The following is a 25,911-nucleotide window of genomic DNA, read 5'->3' as shown; positions in this document are numbered from 1 at the left end:
ACTTGCATGTTCTGGTTATGCTCCAGTATTAATGTCCTGTAATTGTGTACTACAGAGACAATAATAATATCCAATCATCTATATGGAATTACCTGGTTTATGTTTAACACTCTGCAGCTAAAATGAATAGGGCAAAACCACACCATTCCTTCCTGGGACATTGTATTAAAATAAATGTGTTGAGAGGAAGTATTTTGGTTTATAGCTTCATGAATATGTTGCTAGCATCTGATTACACAAGCTTATCTTCTCTGGTGTACATTATTTTTAACCGTGTTAACGTTTGTATTTTCTTATTGACAAACATTTATACAGAGAGATTTAGTGAAGTGCTTGATTTACTCACACGGTGTTCACCCACTGTCTGCTCTCTGTCTGAGTTGCACAAATGTGCACAAATGCTTGTTTTCCAACACATTCTCTTTGACAGTGTCAGAACTGTTTTTCTCACACAGAAGGAACAGGCGTGTGTGCAAGCGTGAGTATGTAGGTCTCTGTGTGTGTTTAAAACCTAATTTGTCTATGGGCAAGCCCATCTCTGAGGGCAGTATTAGACGCATTATGCACCGTAATGGGCTGACATGTTAATCTGAAACTCTATTCTCTGTTGCTAATGAACATATCCATCGCTGTCTTTGTGAGTGTGTTTCTTTGTGAGTGTGTGTGTTTTTATGTGTGTTTGTATGTGCATACGTGTGTCTGTGTGCCTGGCAACATTGTACTTTTTTATGATGCTACTGAGGCAAACACAGATTTGAACACTGATGCCAAGGTACAATCACCTTGGCATCAGTGTGATTGTGATGTTATGAATTTTTTAACAATGACGACACCAAAGTGTATTGAATTCTGCTCACATAGCTTGTGCATGTGTGTCTTTGTGTGGGTGTGTGTGTGTGTGTGCATGTGTGTATGTATGTGAGACTATGATCTGACAGTTTTGGGTCAGACCAGTCCCATGGAGTCAGCAAACCTACAGAAGGCATTACAAAAACACAAAACACACACATGCACACACCTCATTGATGACAAATGTTTGGGCAAAGAGAAAGCGAGGAATTCTTGCATTTGGGCAAAGAAGGCCGTCCTGCTGTGCCAACACTCATCCATCAGTTTACACCTCAGGAGCAGAGAGAAATGAAAAAAAGACACAACTCACATATAGCACACACATGTAGACGCGACTGACTGGAGGGCATCACAGAGGAGGCAGCAGTAGCAAACAGGCAGCTGTAATACTTTATTGAAGTTAAGGGCATAAACACACCAGCCATGGTCAGGAGTGTAACTGTGAATCAGACTAATTACCAGTGACACATATAGGATAGTGAGGTCAGCAGCATCACCAACTGCTCCAACACTGCCCTAATATATTCATCACACCCAAACTTGAGAGATCAGATACAGTATGTACATTTTTTTCCACACTCCCCCTTCATCATTACAAGATGCACTCTTCAATTTCCAGTGATGAATCAGGGTCAGACTAATTTCACTCTTCAAGTGAGCGCAGCAAAACTGAGCAGAAGTCAATCCCAACGGAGATCTTCTAATTTCTCCGCCTTGCTTCACCCACTGTCCGTTGCATCATCTCTACGATCTGTGGCCGGTGTGGAAATGACCCCCGCTGTGTGTGTGTGTGTGTGTGTGTGTGTTTGTGAACAGTTTCCAGACAGCAAGAGAGAGCAGGAGTCAGCTTATGCACGCCAGTCATGATATCTGCATAATGTCCCCTGAGGTCTATGTCTGTATAACTAATACTTGTATTATTGCAAGAATAAAACATAACGCTGAACCAAGCAGGATTAGAAAAGAGGCATGACAGCCTCTTCCCACTCTCTGTTCCCAACACACAAACACAGACACACACACAGACGTGTGTGGAAGCAAGCAGCCCAGGGCCATGTACACTAGCAAGCAGCCATGTTTCTTTCACAAGAGGCTGCAGTGAGGCTGTCAGAGTCAGCATGGTTCTCGCTCACACACACAACACACCATAGAGTGACATCATGCCACGAATTTAGACCGAGGGGTCAGAGGGTAATGTAGCTTTATGTGCTGAGGCTTCATTGTCGTCATGCTCGGTGACTGCATCAGCCCTTATTCAGCTACATCACACACACACACACACGCACACACACATAGTGTACAAATGTCCGACATCACATCTCCTATTCCTTGCATTACCACTGACAGCAAGGCCACCACATACAGAGGTGAGGATGTTTCAATCCAGATAATGATAGGTGTGCTCTGCCCTCGTCTGTGCACAGCTCTCCACATCTGGCCCAGATCTCTAGTCAGAGTCAACACTCTTCTTGTGAGTATATAAACCCTCCCTCCACATTTTCAACCTACTACATTACCATTCTACTTACTAGACATTTAGATCCTCCTGGCATGCTTCCACTAACAGCGAGCTTTTGAAGTTGCACACACCTGCACATCCCCATCATCTTCACAGTTATTCTTGTGGTGATATCCTGGGACGTGCTGGAGTTTTAGAGGGGTTTCCCAGTAAAGAGGTTTACTCAGAAACTCCAGTTAGTGTGCTAGACTTGTGGCTGTCGTTAACCACTGGTACTGATATAAATCAAAGTACAAGCACCATGGAAGGACTCGTCTGCTGGTTGGGCCAAGAGCAAAAACATTTCTGCACCCCAGTTCAATCTAGATATCACCTGCCCCTGGAGCAATCTACGAATATGCAACACATGAGACAGCGATAAAGAAATCGTATAATTACCTCAGACGAGGAGGTTTGTTTATTTGTTACACAAAAACCACTGATCTGAGTTTCCCAATACTTTCCATGCGTCTCAGAGAGCAAATCTTTTTACTTTCGTTGACATTTTTCAACATCTTTGCCATTTTCCCAGGGAGTACTGTAGGTCATAGATCTTTATGGAACTAGCAGGGACATTAAGGGAACTGATATTCAAGACTGTGTCCAATTTGGTGCAGCTTCATTGAGTCTAAGATGACAGTTGGGCCTTGGCGGAGGTATGCGCTCTACTGAGTGCCATTCTCGTTTGATTATGACACAGTCCCTTTAAAGATAGAGCCTTAAGATTAAGTATGAATAAGCAGGACACACCATAGGGCCCTTACCATGGCATTTATTCTGCTTTTGTGGTGCATATTCCCAATACAAGCAAATCCACACAAACCAAGAGACAAAAAATGCCAGGACTGGAGCTGTCAGGGCTGCTGGATCTGTGATCCTCCAGCCTGCTCTACCTGGTTCATGATCCATCCCTGAGTGATTCTTCCAGGATAACATCTTCTCACATACTTGTCCGCTTCAATGTCACATCATACCAAACGATACACATCCCCACATCCACCTCGCCCCCACAGCCCGACCCTCCAGAGGCCCGGCTGCTCCTCCTCACCTGTGGTAGCGAGGCGTTGATCTGCCGCTGGAGCACGTCCCTCTCGTGCAGCGCCCCCTGCAGCCTGGTCTGGGACTGGATGAGGGTCTCCTGCGTCTCCCTGAGGGACTCCAGCAGCTTGTCCCTCTCGTCCAGCATGTTGACCATCAGCTGCTCGAAGTTGGCCTCCTGGTCCGAGCCGTTCGGCACGCCGCCGGTGGCCCTCGGAGGACCGCCCGAATCTCCCTCGCTGATGGTCGGCATCACCTCGCACATCATCTTCCCGGCTCCGCGGTCCGGGCAATGCTACAGGACAGGGTCGCTGTCGGGATGAAGAAGGTACATGAGCCGGGTTACACAGCGTGATAATCGGACTCACAAGACCTGATAAGAGGCCCTTTGACGCCCCGTGGCGACGCACCAGCCTGGGCAACACACACAAGCGCCTTATTCCCGTTGCATTACATCCCCATCGTGCACGGAGCGCGCATCCTCCAGCTCTCCATCTCTCCTTACCTAATCAGAGGGGTTGGGAAGATGAGATGGAGATCGACCTCTCGTCCATGTTAGCCGGCGCGTCTTCACCCAGTGAGCAGATCCGCCCTGCCCGGCGCGCCATGCACGCACATGTAGAAATCCCGGCGTGATGGTGTGATTGACAGCTCAGAGATGGTGGGGGGTGTGGTGTGCAGGGGGGGTGCCCGCGAGCGTGACGGAGATCATAGCGGGCAACATCCGAGAGGAGACGTTCAATCTGCGTCCTTTAGTGGTGGGGACGGCGAGAGAGAGCCAGTGGTATCTGCATCCGCCTTCTCCGCTCCCATCTCTCTCCACACACACACACACACACACACACACACACACACACACACACACACACACACACACACACACACACACACACACACACACACACACACACACACACACACACACACACACGGCCACCGACGCTCACTCCTCCTCCTCCCACACACGCAGTCACTCTGTCAAACACATAACACACACCATGCCTAAACATCCATCTTTGTGAGGACACTCGTGGACTCCAACCTTATCCATCACAGATTGCGATCACTGGACCAATTTCCTCATTCCATAAGGTTTGTAATTTAAACGGGTCCTCACAAACAGAGAAGTGCACAAACACACACACAGCTTTGCGCAACTATCCCGATTAGGACATTGCATTGACTCTCATTCGTTGTGGACACATATGTTTGTACTTATATCTTTGTGAGGACACTCATTGACATATACATTCCCTAGCCCCCTTACCCTTACCTTAACCATTCAAACTAAACGCCTTGCCCTAACCTAAACCTAATTCTAACCCTAACCCTAAAACCAAGTCTTAACCCTCAAGAAGCCCATTAAAAAAAGTAAGGACCGGTAAAAATGCCCCCAGTCTGTAGGGTGGATCTATGCTTAAAATGGTCCTCACAAAGATATAAGTACAGGTCTTCACACACACACACACACACACACACACACACACACACACACACACACACACACACACACACACACACACACACACACAAACACACACACACACACACAGGAATCTTCAGTTGTCACTCCAGGTCTCCAAAGGGACCAACTCCCCACCGTCAGCCTCTGAGCGTTTTGCACCACATGCACATGTAAAAGAGAGGAATCAGCTGGATGGTCCATTGATGTCAGCCATATATTGATCATGAACTTATAGATAGCACAGATTTAACCCTCACTGGCAGTAGTAGGCTATAATGAACCATTCTCATCAGCACCACTAAGCACCTTCATGTACTGGCAGCTCCTGAGCCATGATGGTCGTGTACTTTGAGTGTGCAGTGCACCCTGCAGGATGGACATGAACTTTAGGATTATAAATATTAGTAATAAGAAAATGTTTCCCTGCTTTTCATTCTTATTTATAATCTTAATGTTAGGGTTAGGAATTCTAGAGACAATGTATACTTTGTTTATTCACTGCAGTTTCTCTGACACATTAAAGATAGGCCTGATTTTGACAGAAAGACCAACATTCTCATTAACTCAACTGTTACTTAAAGAAAAATCCACATGGAAATGGAGACTGGATTGCAGTCCCTGCTCAGTGCATGAAGAGAACATAATTAGTCTACATGAGAAAGTAACACAGTGGACCATTATCAGATAATTTACTAAAGATCTTCAGCCGAGGTTTGGCTGCTAAATTTTTCATACAGTTTCTCAATGTATATATTCAATTAAACAATCTGACTCTTTCTATCAATGTACTTTTCATTTGTGATTTTGGTACAAGTAATCCAGATGTGTACATAAATGCATACTATCAGTGCACAATTATGAAATTATGAAAGCCTTTATTGTATCAAAATTCACCTGGTAGCAACAAATGGTTATTTATTGCCACCTAGTGGTTGGAATAGATTAACTGAAGCAGTGTTGTAAATAGTTTGTCTTCAAGTTTTTCTGGCAGGAAGCTTTTCCACAAGAAAAAATTTTAAACCCAAACCATGTTTTCATGAACCTCAATAAAAGGTTTGGTCACAGCTGAAAATCTGAAGCCAGAAATCCTGAAGACAAATTTCTCCCAAGAGCTTTCCCCTCTCACCTCTCCTGACATGTGCATTGACATGTACGGTTGTGTGTTTTTTATTGAAATACCAAACTAGCAGTTCCCCAATCTGTCCAGCATTTATGAGTCAGAAAAGTCCAGAGGGCTGTGGGAATAATCCCTTGGGTCTTTTGGCAAGTGCGATTTACTCAGATTTTAATTGCACATGCATTTAGGGCCGTTGTAGGTTGAAATAGTAACAATGAGAATATATATTGTTATCGATCCCTGATTACCTTGTTATAAAGGGACAATCTTGTCATAAGGAGAAAAGTTTTACAAGGTGAAACCAATGCTCTGTGTTACGCAAAGGACACGGCTGTGAAATAGTGGTCATATGATATTTGACAACACAGATGCAGACATCAGAGGGTTTAATGGATTCATTTCTCCTGACATCTCCTTTGACACATCTCTTAAGTTGGAGGAAATGAGACAATCAAAGTTTCGATAATGTAATCGTCAAAGAGGTCGAAGTAGCACCTTTGTTTTTTGTAATTTCCCTTGCCCTTGGAGACGTGGCTCCATCCCTCTGAGTTTCATGGTCTTGACAACAATGTTGTCAACAGTGAGTCTGCGATGGCCTGCAGCATGGCTGGGAAATACTGAACACCGGACCTTTTTAGCATTATGATTACCTGGGTTGATAACATTGTCAGAGGTAATGATTTCTGTCCGTGTCTTCCTTCTCTGACAGATGGATATTATGGAAGTATAAGAGGCTCAGTGATGTATGGGGCAGTTTTAAACACCTGTATTAGCACCAGGGTAGGAAATATACATATTTTATAGGGGGGAATTTCTGCCCCCCCTGACTGAAATCCAGGGGTATCAGTTTGTGTGGCATGTTTAGTAAAAAACAATACAAACAGCTTCACATTCACTCACACACAGGTTTGCTCTGCGTACCTTTCATCATGCTGTATACTAACATCACAAGGACCTCTGGAGTTTGGGAAGTATAATGAAAAGTACTGGTAGAAAAGCAGGTTTGACAAATTGTCCCTCTGAACCTACAAGTAAAACATATATATAAATCATCCTTCCAAGGGAATGTATAAAGCGCAGATATTCTAACAACAATCTTATTTGGTTGATACAAATAATAATGTGGTAGATCTACTTTCCTTCAACCCCTTAAACAAGAGAAATTCTTGCAATGCTCAAGTCTACCGACAGGTGGCAGTAAAGCGAGGAGTGGAGAAGAAAAAAAAAAAAGCAACAACGATACTCTCGCGATACTTGTGACATCACGTCATTCCATGATGGCTGAAGATCCTGGCGGAACACTTTTCAATTTCTCTTTCATTTTTCTTTCTTTCTCTGTTCGTCGGCTTGCCATAGAGGCATGGCAGGACTCACAGCCCCGCTAAGCGTTCGCAGATCATTGGTGTCGTCATGCCCAAGAAAGGGAACCGAAAACGGCTGAAGTTTAAGACTGGGGACGTCTGTTCCGAATCAGGCAGGTTACGTTGACGTTAGCCAGCTAGCTAGCTAGCTTTTATGGTTATTGCAGGCTTTGCTGATTAAGATTAAGATACATTTATTTATTTGTCCCAAACACATGCACAGACATGCACAAGCACACTCATGTAAGGAGGGAAATTTAACCTCTGCTTTTAGCCCATCTGGTGCAGGACACACAGAGCAGTGGGCAGCCATGTACGGCGCCGGGGAGCAGATGTTGGTGGAGTAAGGTGCCTTGCTCAGGGGCACTAGACAGGGTAGGGAGAATCCTCTTGGATTTTTGGACAGATCAATCCTGGTTCGTCTTTTTGTTGTTTCTCCGTGGAGACGAACCAGAGACCTTTTCCGCCCATAGTCCAAGTTTCTGCCACTAGTCCACCGCCTCTCCCAATAATGTGTGCTGAAGAAAACAATACTCATAAACTATATTTATTAGAAAATGTGATGCTTTTGCCCGCCAGTGACGGTAGCTGATTATGCTGATGCCGACCCAGCTGTTGTGAAGTCGGGGAGGGTGAAGAAGGCTGTCGTGAATGCAGTTGCTCAAGAAGGTAAAGCTGTGATAGTGTTCAGTGTAGTGCTGGATATTATGGACACAAATTATATTAAAATTTAAACCTTCGCATTAGTCGATATCAACAATAATCCCTTTTAATGTCACGTTACTGTTCATTGTAAGTTTAAAAACAGATATTTGCTCCTGAGCGAATGTTGTGGTTTTAAACACTTCCTCATGTGCAGAGAATGGTAAACACTCGATAAACAGCAAAACCTCCTACAGATCTGAGGTCAATTTTGCGTTATACCTCTTCACTGTGATTATATTAAAATATATATCGACATTTATTGAAGCTGTCTTATGTTGCTATTGACAAAAATTGTACTTTGGTTATTATTGACATTGTTTGATTGCCCAGCGCTAGTGCAGTTTGACCTTGTCTGATAGAGGTGACCCTCGTGCCTTACTTACCATTTTGCTGTTTTTATCCAGTGAAATCCCTCTGTGGCCTGGAGGCGTCTCAGGGGGCTGTGGAGGAAGTCCTCTCGTCTGCTGTGAGTGTCAACACAGACGCTTCGGACGGCAGTGAAGACCTGGACCCCGAAGAAGATGGAGAGCATGAGACAAAGGTGGCCCACAAGAAGAAAAACAAGAGAAGAAAGGGTATTGTTTTTGTTTTTCTTCATGAAATAGATATATTAGCAGTACTTGAGATTTCTTGTTTACAGTGGTGTTTGCATGTTGTCTTCTCAGAGAGCAGTGAGAGCAGCGATGGGGGGGAATATCCAATGGATATTTGGCTAATGCTCTCCGCCTATATTCGGCCTGAGGATGTGTGCAGATTTGCGCTGATCTGTAGAAATGCCTGGACAGTTACTTGCACCGCAGCTTTTTGGACAAGGCTTTATAGAAGGTGAGGTGGTTTAACCGATTGAATGTGCAAACTTATTTTACATTTTTATTTACCAAAGAATGAATTAAAGGCAATCTTTAATCGATCTTTATTGAGCCATTAAAACCAAAACCAATTTGCTAATTCATTCAAATGCTAATAAAACGTTCTATGCCCAATAAAATATCTTGAATCTGTCCTGATAAATTAGCAAAGTGATGAAGCAAATTGACATCAAATTAACACGTTTTCTTTCCCTGTCATTTTCCATCTCTCTTTCTCAAAGACACTATAGGATTGATGTTGATCTGCCGTTTCGTCTCCAGCCTTACTCCATTGATATATTGAATCGTCTAAGGGCCCGCGTCATTCGCTCCCTTTTCCATTTGTACGAGCCATTCAGCTTGCGTGTCTCGAAAATTCCTGCCCTGCCCGAATCCACCCCCACAACTTTGTTCAACTCCAGGGTAAATGAACAGATGTGTGACTGTAGTCGTTGTGCTTAGTAAGGAATGCCGAGATATTGTTTCGTTTTTTCTTAATTTCCATTCCCTGATCTGATTGCATGTTAAATAGGATTAGCTTGAGATGAAGGTCTTTGTCTTTTTCATGTGAATGTCCTCATGACTGGAAAGCAAAACTCAATTTTAATTAGGTCTATTTAAAACCAGATGTGAAACACCGAGTCAAAACACTGATTTCACTGTGGGAACAGCCGCTTTAAATGCTTAATTTTTTTGTTGCAGTGTTTACTCTTCTGGGTCAAAAGGGTGTCAGGGACTCGACCAGATGTATTGTGGGAGTTCAACTTCAAGTTTTTAAAGCAGGTAAAGGGCTTCCTCAAAACCAATTACATTTCTACATTTATTATCTTCATTACAAGTTGGTAATGGCCTACTGTGACTCCTGTTGTCATGTTTATGATTTGTGTATTTCTCTGTTTGCCTCCATCGCAGCGGGGACACAGTAAAAATGGTTGTGCCAAGTCCATGAGCTTGCCCAGACAATACGAACATGTCCACACAAACCCAGACACTGACTGCTATGTGCTTCAGGTCACCACACTCAACTTCATCTTCACCCCTGTGGTCATGGGCATGACCCTAACCTTGGTAAGTGTTTATTTTTGGTCCATTAGCAAGGGTTGATGAGATTTATGTTGACTGTTAACATTTTAAATTAAAAATAAAACTTGGATAAGACAGTTTTGAATAAAAAAACATAATGTTGGTACACAACCAACCAGAGGGTTCATTTGGATTTATTTCATGATAAAACCTCCCGCTCTGCTCTAAGTCCTCAGAAACACTCAGTTGTGTAATACTAATGATTAGACAGATCTTCCCACAATGTATGATAATGTACAAACCATTTAATTAAAAATGAATGGCACAAATATCAAAATATTCCTCAGATCGTCAGTAAAGTTGAATTAGCCATGGTAGTGCTGAGGTAAGGCAGGACCATGACAGAATCCTGCCCAGCGTCAGTGGCCATAATAAGGTGTTGAGAACATCAGCAGATCTGTGTTTGCCTTGCATCAGTTTTCACAAATTAAAAGAAGGTTTGATTTGGTAAAAGCTGCTTGGGGTTCAGAGGTCTCTGACAGCTTTTTGAGAAGTGCTTGAAAGGTGATAAAGTAAGGCCAAAGATCAGCGAGGAGTTAACTAGTGAGAGCACAAGGGCAATTTGTAGATGTAAACTCTAGTTGGGATAAGAAGAAGTCGTTTTGTATGAGCTTCTGTTTAACAGTCTGTACGGCGTTATGGCAGCCCCAAAAATCTGAAACCTGAATTGAAGGGTTGAATCATATAAAAAAAAACCTCTGGGCAGTATGTTTGTTGAAAATATGCTTATTAATGTATATTTATATTATTTTTGCTTCAGCTTACATTATTTTCACCGCTTGATCATAGATTAATGAGAAGATGAATTTATGTACATTATTTCCTCTTCTAATCCACACTTTTCTGTCACTGTATCGCTCATAGTTCACAATCAACGTCAGCACAGACATGCGGCACCATCGTGTCCGTCTGGTGTTCCAGGACTCGCCACTCCACCGTGGGAAGAAGAGGGTTGATCACTGCGGGACCCAGGTGGTGTTGGATCCCGTCCACAGTGTGAGGCTAATGGACTGGTGGCATCCACAGTACCCCTACATATCCTCCATATAGGATATCTGCTCTCTCAGTTCCTTCTGCAGCATTATTCCTCCTCAGTAACTCTAAGAGTTTCACTGTTAGTTTCATACCTCTCACCAAAATAAGAAATGCTATTTGTCATCGTTAGATGTTAAAGGCCGGCGCATGCTTCCACGTTTTCACGGGCCCGGAAGCGTAAAGGCCGACGCATGCTTCTGCGTTTTCACGGGCCTGGAAGCGTAAGAGCCCTTCCGGGCCCCTTAAGTACTTACATATCCCTGCTTACGTGTGTCGCACAATTTTTCTAACTAGACGGCAAAGCTCCGCAAGCGTCACGTAGCCGGCAAGGCTGTGATTGGTCTGCTAACTACATCGTTTCCGGAGTCGCATTACCGGTTCATGCCCGATAATACCTGCGGAAACCACGGAAGATTTAGAAGAACTTGGCAGAAGAGATCCGAAACTATGACCACTAGTATAACCCGTCACTGACCGGCGGATTTGTCCGCCAGAAAAAGGCTATGAGGAGCCGCCACGGCGATGTAAATAAACGTTTTTTTTGTGGAAGTCTCTTCGTGTGGCACGAAGAAGAGCCGACTTCCACAAAAAACATTACTCCGCCTAGTGTTCTGGCGAGGAATTGCTTGGCAACATGCGCAACGCTTGGAAAACCATGAATGACAATGAGTCCTGCGTCACAACTGCGTGAAAAGCCGCAGACTCCGTTGCAGAAGCATGCGCCGGCCTTAAGTCAAACACTGACTGGCCTCAGTTGGGATGCATATACCTCCTTCGAGTGTGGCCATAAGACTTAAAGTTTTCACTGCAGAATCATCCAATATTAGCATTATTCCTTGGGCTGTTTTTGTTGTTTATTTATACAAATCTGCCGATGTCCACACATCAGCAACCCGTCTTCTCTTCCAAAGTCTTTGTGTATTGATGGAGTAATAGGGCTGGCTGTTATGGAAAAGAAATGAATGTCATAACCAGGAAATCATTTATCTAAATTGTCTTGGTATCTGTTAATAAATGAAAAACCAGATCAGATTGTTGAGTTAAGCACATTTCAAAGTCGCAGTGAAACTGATTCATGGGAACTCTACAGATGGTTCTGGGAGAAATTAAACTTGAAATTATTTTGCATGTTTGCATAATGTTTTACAATATTACAGCATTAGTTCATGGATGCATCACACACATGGCAGACAGGAACATTTATTTGGTACTACTAGATCAGTCCCCCATTCTCCTAGCAGACAACATGGTTGTAAGTTGAACCTACATGTGTGACAAATTTTGTAGAGTTTCTAAAGCTCATGGATGAACAAGGTGCTGTATTTGTACTTACCTCTTATACTTTGTTTTATGCTCACTTGAAAGTTACTCTGAAATCTATATTATTGCGTTGATTTGAGTTTTGATAATAATGCCCCAACATATAGCTCTTTGAAAACCATGTTTTTTATTCTGGATGTATTTAATTTAGGCAGCCTCTCTTAGTTTTATGTGAATATTAATGAGACTGCTCTACACTGAAAGGGACAAAGAGATGATTTACTAGACGTCACGATTCACCTGCTGATTTGGGCAGTGTTTCTTTTAAATGTTTCATGGCTGAAATATCTTGACTGTTTTCTCGCTGATCTTATGGGCCCGGCCCTCACTGCCATCCATCTCTGGGCACTCAGGCTCATCTCTGAATGGTTCAAAGTGATTTGTCTTGTGCATATTGAATGTAAGTAGATTCATACCAATCACATGCTTGATACCAATCTATTGGTATGAAGGGAACAAGCTACTAGTGACAGTCAATCCATCATTTAAAATTGATTTGTTTTTGCACATATACAAATATTGTTAGAATACACCTCTAGGCATAAAAATATTGCAGGAGGCTATTGGAGAGACAGTTTGTTTTGGTTAGCAGCATTAGATTACTTGAGTCTAGTTTTATCTGGTGAGAGTTCCACTGATTAAAATAAACTTACTGCACTGAAATAAAGTGAAACTGCCCATGAAGAATGCCTCTGCTCCTCTGTCATGCAATGTTGATGTGCAATGTATGAGTGATTTATTTTGCTTCCCAATAGTGGTCATACTGGGTGCTACCTGTGCCTAACACCACCAGTCATCACACGTCACAACCACAGACGTATAGGTAAACCTTGGGAACACTAAAAAAACGAGCATGAACAGCTTGAAATTCAGACAGCATATAACATATAAGTGGTTAATAGTAGTACAAATTAATAGACAAAATGTTAAGTAAAAGTACCACTACCAGTACCAGTAGTCATTTTTCTACTTAAGTGGTATTGCAAAAATGTAGTGGAGAAGAAAGTACAAAGATTTGCTGAGATATGTAGTGGGTTAAAGAGAAAAGTACCCTAAAATAAATCTATGTAAGTAAAGTACACGAATATGCATCTAAGTACAGTAACAGGGTAAACGTACTTCATAACATCCCACTGCATATTATTGCCTCTGATCTTCAAAGCCATGGCAATCAGTTCAATATAAAACAGGCAGAAATGTGAATTTGGGAATTTAAGGATCAACAACAGTACATGGACTCATTGAGTAAAGAGGGAAATATAGCTGATATAAAATATGTACTTGCAGGACTACTAATCCCATTGTATTACACCTAAAATTATAATATTAATTTGTTAGGGACAGTACATAATAACAACACTATGTAATTTCCCCATAGATAAACAAGAGGGTCATTTTCATCTATGGTCCCTGACCAGGTGTAAAGTTGACAGCTTAAAATCAATAAAAGGTTACATATTTAAATCAGTTATCATGATGTTGATAGTATCTATTAATTAATTAAACCCAATATAGAGATACATATGCAGAAGACAATCGTGGGCAGTGAATTAAGCAAAGCAAGACATTAAGGTTCATTAAAGCAAACAAACAACACACAAACACCAGCAAGGACAGACATGAAAACAAGGTCGATATCAAACCAGCTTTGCAAAACAAATATGAGTGATAAACAGATAAGAGAAGATAAAGATAGACACAAGTAGAGCAGAATAATACTACTAAATAAACGAAAATTGCACTGAATCCGACTTTGGAATAAACTAATTTATAATATATTGCCCTTTTTTTGTATAGTGTACATACTTCCAAATATTTTGAACTTCTATTTCTTTTAGTTCTAATTGAAAATAAATATATTTTTAATTATTGAACTTGTACTCAAGGCTTCAGGCTTTATTTGTCTCCTTATTTTGCTTCATCATTGACCTACTTACGAGATTGTTATGCACCAAACACAAAAGCAAACTCCTTGTGAGTTGAAAACTTTAGCACTAAATCTGACTTTGTGGGAAACGTATAAATACACCTGGAGCCACAACATGTAAAATGACTAAAAGAAGTAGCAGACTGGGGGAAACAGTAAATATAAACGTCCCCTTCGGTCCCTACTCGTCTATTTTGGATGAAGTCGCGTCATCGCCCTGAAATACCGAAATGCCCAAGCGTGACGAGCAAGTGCGAAGACTACATTTCCCAGAAGCCCGCGTGCGCTCTGCCATTGGCGGCGGCACAGGTGACTGCGGACGCTCCGGGTCGTGACAACATCTCGACTGTGGAAACGAAAACAAATCAGCTCCGGAGCCTCCAGCGGCTGCTCTCGCTGTGGCAGCGGGTCGTGGACGTACAGAGACAACTTCTAAACTCCGGAGTGTGGGTTCCCCCGGTGAGCTTCCGCACAGGGCTCGGTTCCCCGCGGCCGGCCGGTGCCAGGGGCTGCACACGGGAGCCTTCGAGCTGTCTGACCTTCAGAGGGTAAGTGAGAGTTTACCTCCGAGTCTCAAACTCCGCTTCCGCTCGAACACCCGACACCTCCAGCGAGGGTCCGTCCGAAGTGCGTAGCGTTCACTCCACAGACAACAGCTCAGGGATTTCACCGTTTAAAATGAGCTGGAGACTAATTATTATTCGTCCTTAACAAAAAAAAAAGTGAAAGCCATCCCTGTGCTGTGCTGTTCAGTTACACGTGGTTGATTTATATGTCATGTGTGCGTGGTACATGGAGTCTATTCTGTATCCTTCAACTTCACATTGAAGCATCACACATCCACAGAGCACCATTTCTCTATGACAACTTTTCCTTGTGATAACTTTAGTGTGAATCCATGTAAAACCATTATAAAACAACAATAAGATCAACTAATACACAGATTTGAGTTTATATTTATTTAATGATAATATTTATGAATATATGTGTGTGCATATACTATATATATATTCTTTATTTATATAGATATAAATAAAACGGTCTTGGGTGGAAAAGTGCCTGGATTTATTTGATGATTTATAATTTATTATCTTAGAGTGAAAATAGTACATTTATTTTTTTATTTTAATTTACTACTGTTTGACATAGCACTTGAAGAACGACATTTTAAAATTCAATTAGTTAACGATTCAATACATTTTCCCATGGTTGCGTTCAGATTCAATTTTAGCCCAGTTTTATATTATTTTCTACAGTATTGCAGGGGACATAAACAATGAGGATTCTGAAATAGAATAACATAAAAGTATGAAAATAACTCTCTCTTTAATTCTGCTGCTGGACTTTTTATCGAGGACACTGGTGCTACTTTAGGACCAGCTGAGTAAAGTTGGACCATAATGCACCACCTTCATGTCTCTGCCTAGAGCTGCCCTCCTCTTGCCATTTATAAGCTGTAGCTGGGCCGGTATCAGTAACAACACCTCAACCCCGGGGCATGCTGCTATGTATAAGCTGCGACAGTAAACTGTTCAGATTGTAATACTCGGCTGCTTGTTCAAGTTCCTTCCTTGACGGTGCTGTGTATTGCCAACACCAAAATAATGAAGGCACTTCTCACCATTTATTCCCCCTGTGGCCCCCTCTCTGCAGAACGGGTGTATTTATAAACGTATACATTATATTTAGTATGTGTTCAAGTTGAGCGGAGGGTGCGGTTTGTTTTGCCTGTTGCTTTCCAGTAATTTCAGTAAGTCATTATGTCAGTCCACTAATGACCTATGAAATATATCTGGGATTAAGATGTAATTTTAGAAGCAGGCACGTGTTTGACTGAAAGATAAAGTGAGATTTTTGCCATACTAGGTTATCTTTCTTGATTGTTGTATATTTGAAGATTTACAGTTTTATTAGAGGGGTGCTGATGAAGATGACGGCAGTAGCCCTCAAAGCACAACCTTGTGGACTGGACTTTTTAGCTCGTGTGCTCATAAAGGTGTAATTTAACCCCCCCAACAGCCCGTCTGCTCGCAGGCCTCTTGGCTGACCTACATGTCTCCTCAGAGTATGTGTGCCACCTAACCACGTTACATCACAGCAAGTGTTGACATTAGACACCATCCCCTGACCCCGCTGCCTGGTCCCTGCAATCCACTACATCATTCTACGTAGAACACAATGAGGTTCAAAGGTCAGAGCAGAGAGGGCTCATTACGACAAGTAGAAACTTCTCGTTCCATTCATATCTTGTTTATTTTAATTATTTTATTTTAATAAATATTTTAATAATTTTTAATAAATGTCACTTTAACATGAGCACTAATAAGGAGATGACAGTGATGTGTTAGGAAACACTACGATGACAAACTTATCTGAGTTACGAGAAGAAGAAAGTCCTCAGAGATTCTAATAAACCATGAATATATTATTATTAATGACCATAATGATCATGGGGGGTTGACTTTAAGGAACTGCAGTAATGGGGAACAACAACAAAACGATATTGAAACAAAAGTCTTATGACTGGATAGGAACACATGTTTTTGTAGATGTGTTTGAAACACATACTGTGAATATTATTTGAGTGCCTTGGAGTCATTATGTAACACAGAGAATAAGTGGATGTGTTAAGGCCTTGCTGCAAACAATTTGTCCAACTACACTTGTGTTGATGCAGAGTTTTAACATGTGACTTAGTTAATCAACAGTTGATGATTACCATTCAACTGTAAAGACACAGCGACTCGTCCATTGTCTCTGACTCAACGTCATTTCTGTGAATCCATGAATGAAAATATTTCTGTGGTGTGAACAGATCATACAGATAGGTCTGCTCTTCAGCAGCACTGGTGCGCAGTGTTTGCGCAAATGTCACAATAATGAGGTGCTACCACATGTCAATGTCAAAGAAATCATCAAAGAGGACTTTAGATGTATTTGCTTCATATTGTCCAATAATATATTATAATATTAACCTTTATTGATAAGGCTAGATGTGTACAAAATAACCAGGTGTGAAATGCTGCAGGCGGCCATCATACAGAGGGTTGAGTCCTCCTGCAGCGGCCATGGGTTCGGTGTTCGAGTGTAGCTGTTTAGACTTTTACCTGCACTGCTCTCCCTCCCGGTGTCATTGCCAGAAAAAGGGCTGAAGTGCAATAGAGAATGGGACAGATGCACATGCATAAGTCAGTGGGGTAACAGAGTGCACACAGTTTCAAAGATCAGGGGTCAGTAAACACACTGAGCTGTGAGGTCACTGTCAGTAAGGTCAAAGGTCACTAGCCAGTATTTAGAGCAACATTGAAGCCTGACAGAGTAATTGCGCTCTCTCCCCAACAGCACAGCTGCAACCTGCTCGGATGGCCGACAAAGGAAAACAGAGTTTAGTTTCAAGCACTAAAACCTGCAGAAGAGGTGACCGCTTTGACTGTGAAGTGTTTTAATTAAGACCCTAATAAAGCTAAACATGACCGCCCACTTTAAGAGCGGCTCTGGTTTCGGATGTAAAGGTCCCATTAATTTCCTCCGTTGACATTTCACAAAATCTCTCGACCAACTATGAGATAAAATTCAACCATAAAACATTAGATAGGTTGAAAAAGGTTGATGGTACAGGAGTGTTTACATAAATATTTTAAAAGAGAAGGAACTACACATTCCATAAACAATTGTGAATGATCCCTTTCCAATAACTTCCAGTGTGCTTCTTCTTAAATTTAAGCTTGTTGTAGTGACATTCACCCTCATGGACTTTAGATTCGTGCCCGCCAGGTTTTCTCAGCTGTGTTAAATATTTCCATGGAAACAGAGAGGATTTTGGGTAGTGAAGTACCTATCCTTGAAATTGTGGTTAAAACAAGTTTTTCTTAAAACACAGTTGATATCATACAATATTATGGCTGATCATCTAAATCTCTATTTAGAACCATGCTGTTGTATTACCTTCATACTGGCTGTATCAGAGTAGTTCTCTCCCCTGGTTTGTGTTCCATCAGTGTGTGTTTATTTTTGAATATGTGACACTTTACCTCCTGAACACCATGTCACGTAGGTCCACACATTAGCTCAGGCATTGTGTCCTGTGTGCTGTGTATGTGGAAAAGTGTGTGTGTGTGTGGGTTATATTTTCAGGCTCATTGGGCTCATGTCCGCTAGTAAGTGTTGGCAATAAGGTTAATTTTCCTCAAGTAAACACAATCAGCCACACACACAAACACACACACACACACACACACTGATGCAGGCATACTGGCAAAGGGTCAATCGATGTACTCTAGTGTGAAAGAGCATTGGGTTTATGTAAACACAGCGTCCTCCACTTGCCATATGGACAGATCTCCCATGACCTGGACAGGTTCGTGTCTAGATCAGGAAAAGCTGTATGAGGAACTGTTTCAGTGGTGTACCTCAAAAATAACACAAATATGGGAAAGAAAAACCAAAACACAAGTTTGTCTCTTGACATTTGGACTTTTTCGAGAAATTCACAGAAATTACAGCAAGGCATGTGCTCTGTGACAACGTGACCCATGATCTATTAGAGGTGAGTGTGGGTGGGACATTATGGGGCATGTGCTGAATGTGTGACTGTACTTCCTCATCTCATCTCCACTCCTCTGTTTCATATCCCCTTTTGACTGACAGATGGTAGTGATGGTCTAACACAGTCTGTCTTTTCCCCCGTACGAACATCTGCATCTGTGAAGTACACAATGCTACTGCCCTGTTGTGTATGTTAGGACAGTTGCTTGTTAGTCCGAACTGCAGTTGGTCATTATCTGTATCATCTGGTTGGATTCGCTCTAAGATTCTCAATAAATGTCATAGAGTTGCACTTTTGCACGTTTAGACCTTCATCATACAAGGGGTATTATCCACCTTGTGCTAGGCTCTAAAATCAAACAAGTACCATAATGATGCCTCAGTTGACACATCCATTCCAACTCATGTCATCTCGGGTATATAGACTCTACAAAGGGATTGTATCACCTACTCCTAAAAAACCCGGATTTAAATATGGTTAAAAGCACACATTCTGTCTGTTTATTGATGAGCCCACTCAAACTATAGAGTGCGAGCATATAAATGATGGGTACTCCAAAACAAACTCTGCAGTCCAGGTGCTTCTTTGCAAATGTTAACTGAAACTTTATTCCTTGTTGTACAAAAATCCCCCAATTTTTTTTTCAATAATGTTCTCAAAGACCGTGGATGTGGATTTGAGCATGGTCGAAGACTGGTGTGCTCTCGCCTCAGTAGCTTCAACAAACAAAACTAAACAAGCAAAGGCAGCACTTAAACTATTAAACCAATCAAAAGCCAGGACTGCAATGCGAACGTGGAAGTGCCTATTCTTAACAAATCAAGCATGTCATAAAACAATTTGAACAAACAACTCACACATACATTACATTTTAAAGAGGAAGAAGGAATGTTAAAGGGAATTGTAGCATCTTTTCAACCTGAGCCATTTGTTCATAAATGTGGATGTGTAAATGTATGGTACTAACAAAAACATTTGAAACTGCCCCGGTAGATAATATCCGCAGGCAGTTGAGACACGGCGGCAGTGGCTAAAATCAAATCTGACGGTGCAACTGCGACAGTCCATGACACCAAAAGGGCTTTTCCCCCCCAACAATGTAAAGCCCAAATTGTTATTCTGAGTCTTTGCTGAGGGCCTGGGAACATTACACAAGCCTCTCTTAACAAAAAGTCTCACTCTCAAGTCTGCTGAGTTTTGGGTTGTTTCTGTGGTTGGAGACAGTCGTTTTGATTTTACTGTGAGAAACTATTATGGCTTAATCTCTTTATGATGTGGACAATGGCAAATAAGTATTTAACTTCAAGCTGTACTTACTTATTTGAGCCACAGATGAAGAGCCCCTAGAAACTGAAATGGAAAAAAGTAGAAAAAGAAAGGGTAGAGGAGGGACATTGAGCTGTTGCACAGTTGAGAGTGAGAATTGTCATTGAGTCAGACATGTGTAATGCTGCTAGACACATAAAAAGGTACTTTTAGTGGACATTTTATGTACTGTCGCAATCGCTCCATAAGATGACACTGTAACCACGGCCACTCAGGCTGTCGGGGGAGACAATCCGCAGGACAAATTCAAAAATTACCATTAATTTACACACCTGCATGTGTAAACATAAGGCCCAGGCCGAAAAATACTAGAAATCCCCTTTAACTTTTGCATTTTGAAAATCGGCATCAATGTGTGCACAGTGATCTACAACAGATGAGTCTCAAAACGGCCTTGAACAATAATAAACATTCTATCAATAGTAAAATCTGTGTGATATCTCTGCACAGCTGAAGAGCTAATATAATTTGAATCTGCTTTAAACCTCATCAGTTTATTAAAAGTTGAATAGATAATGTCATCATCCCCTTGTTAGCATTAGTCAGTCTGTGGCAGAATCAATTGTAGTGAAACATTTAGTGATACACTCACGACCTTGAGTGTCCTGAAAGGCGCCTTATAAATAAAATGTATTATTATTGCTGTATAAGGTTGTGTCTGTGCGTCTGTATAGAGACACAGCATTTCTTTGTCTGAAAAGTTTAATCAAAAACTGTCCCCATATTTGGTCAGAGGACAAGCAATGGATGCTGATCTGGAGCGTACACACACACACACACACACACACACACACACACACACACACACACACACACACACACACACACACCGAAAGGGAGACAGGAAGTTATTTTTTCGGCTGATTTAATTGATTATCACCGTTATGACCCCGACTTGAACTCTCTCCGGGTTTTTCATTGTTCCTGTCCTCTCTAACCTCATCCTCTCTCTCTCTGTAGTTCTCTTATCTTCTCAAGCCTGAAGAGGTCAAAGGCTGCCGCATTCTTCATACTTAGTGTTCATTTAGTTTTCAACTTGTCTACACATTAAAAATTAAATTTGGATACAAAGTGAGAGTGCAGGATAAGGAGACGGGAATGGAAAGTTTTGTAAAGGATCAGGTTTTGGTGTGTGATGGCTGCAGTGAAATTAATTTTGTGTGTGTGTGTGTGTACGCATGTGCCTTATCTCCAAACTCATCTCTCAAATGCCTTTCATTCCATCTCTCCATACATGGTGACTCTCACCCATGCAAAATGAAAATGCTGTGTGGCTGGTTGGCTGATTACCTCACTCTCTCTCTCACTCACACACAGGCACACTTACAGCACACTGCTGTTGTTTGTCCAGTATTAATTACAGATCATTTATATGCTCTAGATCAATGTATATTTTATGGTTTGTATATCAATGGTCATTTATTTGTGCAAAGTTAAGGAGAGACAATAGGAATGGTATTCTATATTTCTTTTATTTGGTTAATGTCATCAGAGATAGCAGGTGATATACATCATTAAACCACAGTAGGATGTTTCATACTCACTCTCTCACAACTTTAGGTCAGGTCAGGTGGTCTTATGATGTAATACTTAAACAAGGAAGTGAATCAGAGTTGCACTGCAGCACGCTGACAATGTAGGCCATGTTCAACAGGGAAGACGAGGTTTGGGCCTAGTTCAGAGTAGGTGGAACAAGGCAACTCCTTCAGGGAGGGTAAAATTGGTAGTTCTTCAAATCAAATCAAAAAGAGGCAGCAAGATGTACAAAGGCTGTCACTGGCAATACAGGGGCAGTGGATGAAATGGGAGAGTATAGAGAAAGACAATCTGCTGGATTCCTGTGGGGAATGGAAGCAAGCAGGATTTACTTCCTTCTTAGAGCGACGTATGACGTCCTCCCCTCACCCAAAATCCTACAGCATTGGCTGAACGAAGGCCCTTGCTGCCCACTATGTCCAACTCTAGCTACCCTCAGGCATATCCTCACTGGTTGTAAAATAAGTCTCTCCCGAGGAAGGTTTACGTGTAGACACAATCAGGTAATCAAATGCCTAACAGCAACAATTAAAACAGAGAACCGATACCAACGCCTTGCCGCCCAAATCATCAGAGTTCAAATTACAGTTAAAACATTTGTCAGAGAGGGGGAACAGGGACAGAGAGGGCTTCCTCCACTGACCAGGAGTGGGCTAGCGGCTTACAGTCCCATCACATACTGTCACTACCACCCTAAGACCTGACCTGATACTCTGGTCCAATACCCTGCGTGTTGTCTACTTCGTAGAATTGACAGCCTACCCTGGGAAGATGCTGTTGATGAAGCGAATGAGAGGAAAAGGCTACCGTGAATCACTGTTTGTATCCCAGGATTGTTTGAATTTAAAAAACTTAATTTCAACACATACAATACATAACACACATTTAAGTTGATGTAGAGTATAGTGTGATGCACAGTATGTTTATATTATTGATATATAAGCAGCAGATATAGGATATATATATATATATATATATTTACACACGAAACTTAATGTGAAATCCATGTTGCAATGGTTGAATAAAAGGCGTTTTGCACCCTTATAAATAACTTGTTTGGAGTATTGTCAGCACCGTTGGAGATATAGCTTAGGGATAGCATAGCAGGGTCAAACCTCACACCAACATATCAACAGAGTTGTTTGACACTTTCAATGGAGTTACAATGACGGTCTATTTATGTAGTATTTGTTTGCAGCCTTCTTGCCACCATGGTGACGGAGGGAGTAAACGACAGAGAGCATCTTGTGTGTGTGTGTGCGCGAGTGTGCGTGCGTGTGTGTGTGTGTGTATGTGTGTGTGTGCGTGCAAGTGTCTGCGTGTGTATTTGGGTCCAGCCTCCTCCATAGGCCATTGTCAAAGGGGCACAAGTCTGTCTTGGTCAATGATTTCCCCTCCTACATATATGCCTTCTGATTGGCCAAACTCGACAGGAACGCAGCTTTTGCCGACCAATAAGCAGAGGGCCTGGAGGGGTCCTGCCCTCGGACCAAAATAACCCAGTAAATACACTGCAGGCACTATGAGAAGTAGAGCTGGCCCACTAGTGAATGCTTTGTGTACAAACAAGGGATGCTTGTCAGCCGGGTACTGCTGATCCCTGCCGGCCACTGTTCTCCTCTGTAGTGATAAGCACAACTCACTGAGAGGAACGTTGATACCAATGTTTGTGTTTCTCTGTTCACGGATACAGGATGGAGCAGTTGTAAAAACAGGGATGAGTGTTATTAGCACAGCATTACTCCACTTCCCCGTACTTAACACACCTCACAGCACAGATTATCCTTCGCAAAAGCTGCCGTACAGAATGGACTATTAACGTGTGGCCCATGCAGTATGTTTATGTGGATGTGTGAGGCAGATGCAGTTTGATTTGCTGATTAACTTTAAAGCTGGCCACTCTGTTTTCTAGTTTAATGAGTTGACCTTACAGTAAAGTCTAACAAGGAGGAATGACATCAGTTTTTAGGCTCATAAACAGTCAAGATCAGCGCTATATCATCTCCTCAGGAGGCATGACAGAAAATAGGGAAATATAGCTGATTACTAACTTTAAACTTGAAAACAGTGTGGTCCTCTGAAACCTGTATCATATTGATTTTAGAAAATAAACATCCTCCTTACTGTAATGTTCTGAATTGAAAACATTTGAGCTATTGTGCAAGATCTCACCACTAGGAGGCTCTCTTTAAAGGGCTTGTCAGCCCTCATCCTACCCTCTGTTGTTTCATTGCTACTACTGTTTCTTGTAAACAAATCTGGAAGCGTTTCTTGTTAGCAAATCTCTGGAGCCGTTTCTCGTAAACAAACATGACAGCACTACGTCAGAGGAATTCTTGTTGTAATCTGAACTCACCAGAGTGATTTGCTCACTGAAATACACTGTAATACTTGAAATAATAGTAAAAGTTACAAAACTTTGTGTCATACCTTTGTTTTGAAAAACATCTGTCTTTATAGTTTCTCTTGTGTTATCACAATTCCACAATTGTGAAATAAACCTTTATCCATATGTGTCACTTTTTCCTACCCACAACAATACAATGAACTGGACTTTCAATAAATTATTATTTTAACAAGGCTTAAGTTTATTATAACTAACTGGATGGACACAGATTATATGTTATGTGTTATTTACCTTTTGTCTCGAAGATGTGAGATTTACGTAAGCTTTTTAATGCATGTGGGAGTGCAATTAAAGAAGTAAATATGCTGATTCACTGCCCCATGGTCCAGCAAAACAAAATGAGGGTTTGAGTGTGTTCATGCACACACATTTGTAGTTGCTGTGTGTGAACGCTGTTCAAACTCCTTTAAGACGGAGGCTGGACTAAAGGTGGAGCTCCACATAAGGCAGAAGGAGAAGGAGAGGAGTTTGCTGAACACAGGGCTCTCCTTGTTGTTGGCCCAGACTACAGCATTCAGGCTAATTTAAGGGAAGAGGAGGAGGCGGAGGAGGAGGAATAGGAAGCTGAGCTGGTAGTTTACTGAGGGAGGAAGGTGACTAATCGTGAATGTCACTCAGCGTACTGTAACTGGGGCTGGTGGAGGGAGGAGTGGCTGGACAACCACTGAACCGGCATATGTATGCAGTAGTTGGTCCAGCCCAGCCAGTAAACAGCTGTCTGTCTCTGTCAGAGAGCGTGTGCATCAACACGTGGAGGAGCAGTAATCTCTTGGATACACTATGATGTCTTTGGGATAGTTGGAGAGTTGCGGGTAAGAAGAAGCTACATGCTGTGTGTCAGTATCAGTGTTTCACACTGCCTGGCTGTTGGACACTTGTCAGGCTGAGCTACATACCTGCTGATTCACAACTCAACTAGACACAGAACTGAAAATGTCTGATTGATACATACTATTGAGAATACAGGACGAGAATAAGTGTTGAATAACATTTGAATTACAGAACTTGGATATTTTCATGAATGCATTGTTTAGTGATGTGTGATTATTTGGCAGAAAAGTGGAGGCACGGAGATTGGCAACATTTTTTTGCATTTTATGTTAAATGCCTGTCGGTAAAGAAACAAACAATCCTTCAAGCCTAAAGCATGTTTCAGTCCCAGAGACGGAGGTATGACAAACAGCTTTTGTCCTTTCCCTGGGCTGCATGCAGAGGAAGTTGCTTCACCCCTGACAAAAGGAGTTGTGAAAATCGATGGAAGGAAAGGGGAAGTGGTGCATTGTGGTTGTTATTGATGATGCTAGTCTATTGTTTTTCCTGTAGATCTCATTGTGTCGAGATTATCACGTCTTCCTTTTGAGCTGTAAAGCAGTGACCTGAGGAAAGCAGGGCTGAGTTGGCAGATTCACTATGACCAAGGGTCTCTCTTGGTCAGCTATAATTAGATTGTGTTTAGAAGGTGACAGGCATTGTGATTCATGCACTAGGTCGATGAGTTGTGGTGATTCATGCAGACGACCTTCAGGAAGTTTGGTTACTGAGCAGAAATGCTTTCTGGGGCTAATTTAATAGCAATGACACGTTTGTGTCTAAACTTTAACTTAAACCCTGATCAAATTGATAAGAAAAGTTATTTATTTAATAATATAGCCCATTTCACAAAGCAAGTCACAGTGTGCTTCAGAAAAGTGCCTGTTAAAATTAAACAATAAAAAAAAGCATTGTTTGGAATATTTTACTTGTGTGCAATTCAAACTCAATTAATGAGAAAATGCTAAAAAACCTGTACACGTTTGAAAAATGGAGGTGTCAAAACAGCTACAACAGGATGCAGGAGCAGTAGCACCAAA

At 41.9% G+C, this 25,911-nt stretch overlaps 3 protein-coding genes across 3 annotated transcripts in view; 2 read left to right on the top strand and 1 right to left on the bottom strand.

The window, feature by feature from the left end:
• Positions 1–3,653, bottom strand: part of ppfia4 (PTPRF interacting protein alpha 4) — a 54,596-nt gene extending 50,943 nt beyond the window's left edge. Inside the window, exon 1 of the mRNA XM_061069894.1 lies at positions 3,396–3,653. Within this exon, the coding sequence (XP_060925877.1) occupies positions 3,396–3,653 (258 nt within the window). The remainder of the gene's footprint in view (positions 1–3,395) is intronic.
• Positions 3,654–7,253: 3,600 nt separating this feature from the next.
• On the top strand, positions 7,254–12,127 carry tmem183a (transmembrane protein 183A). Its single transcript, XM_061069318.1, has 8 exons — positions 7,254–7,441; positions 7,908–7,997; positions 8,438–8,608; positions 8,699–8,858; positions 9,124–9,304; positions 9,584–9,664; positions 9,794–9,949; positions 10,829–12,127. Exons 1-8 carry the CDS (start codon positions 7,378–7,380, stop codon positions 11,012–11,014), a joined length of 1,089 nt encoding a protein of 362 aa, XP_060925301.1. The 5' UTR covers positions 7,254–7,377; the 3' UTR covers positions 11,015–12,127.
• A 2,483-nt stretch (positions 12,128–14,610) lies between these two features.
• Positions 14,611–25,911, top strand: part of tfeb (transcription factor EB) — a 29,470-nt gene continuing 18,169 nt past the window's right edge. The window contains exon 1 of the mRNA XM_061069381.1: positions 14,611–14,794. The gene's annotated coding sequence lies outside the window, so the exon portion shown is untranslated. The remainder of the gene's footprint in view (positions 14,795–25,911) is intronic.

The sequence above is a fragment of the Limanda limanda genome, chromosome 4 (assembly GCF_963576545.1).
Source record: "Limanda limanda chromosome 4, fLimLim1.1, whole genome shotgun sequence".
Taxonomy (NCBI): Eukaryota; Metazoa; Chordata; class Actinopteri; order Pleuronectiformes; family Pleuronectidae; genus Limanda; species Limanda limanda.
The sequence above is the reverse complement of the archived record's forward strand: the minus strand, read 5'-3'. Positions and strand labels throughout refer to the sequence as shown.

Coding starts and splice junctions, on each gene's coding strand:
- tmem183a (XM_061069318.1), top strand. CDS start 7,378: ATGCCCAAGAAAGGGAACCGAAAACGGCTGAAGTTTAAGACTGGGGAC. Junction 8,609..8,698: donor GAAAAACAAGAGAAGAAAGG/GTATTGTTTTTG, acceptor TTGTCTTCTCAG/AGAGCAGTGAGAGCAGCGAT. Junction 9,305..9,583: donor CAACTTTGTTCAACTCCAGG/GTAAATGAACAG, acceptor TTTTTGTTGCAG/TGTTTACTCTTCTGGGTCAA.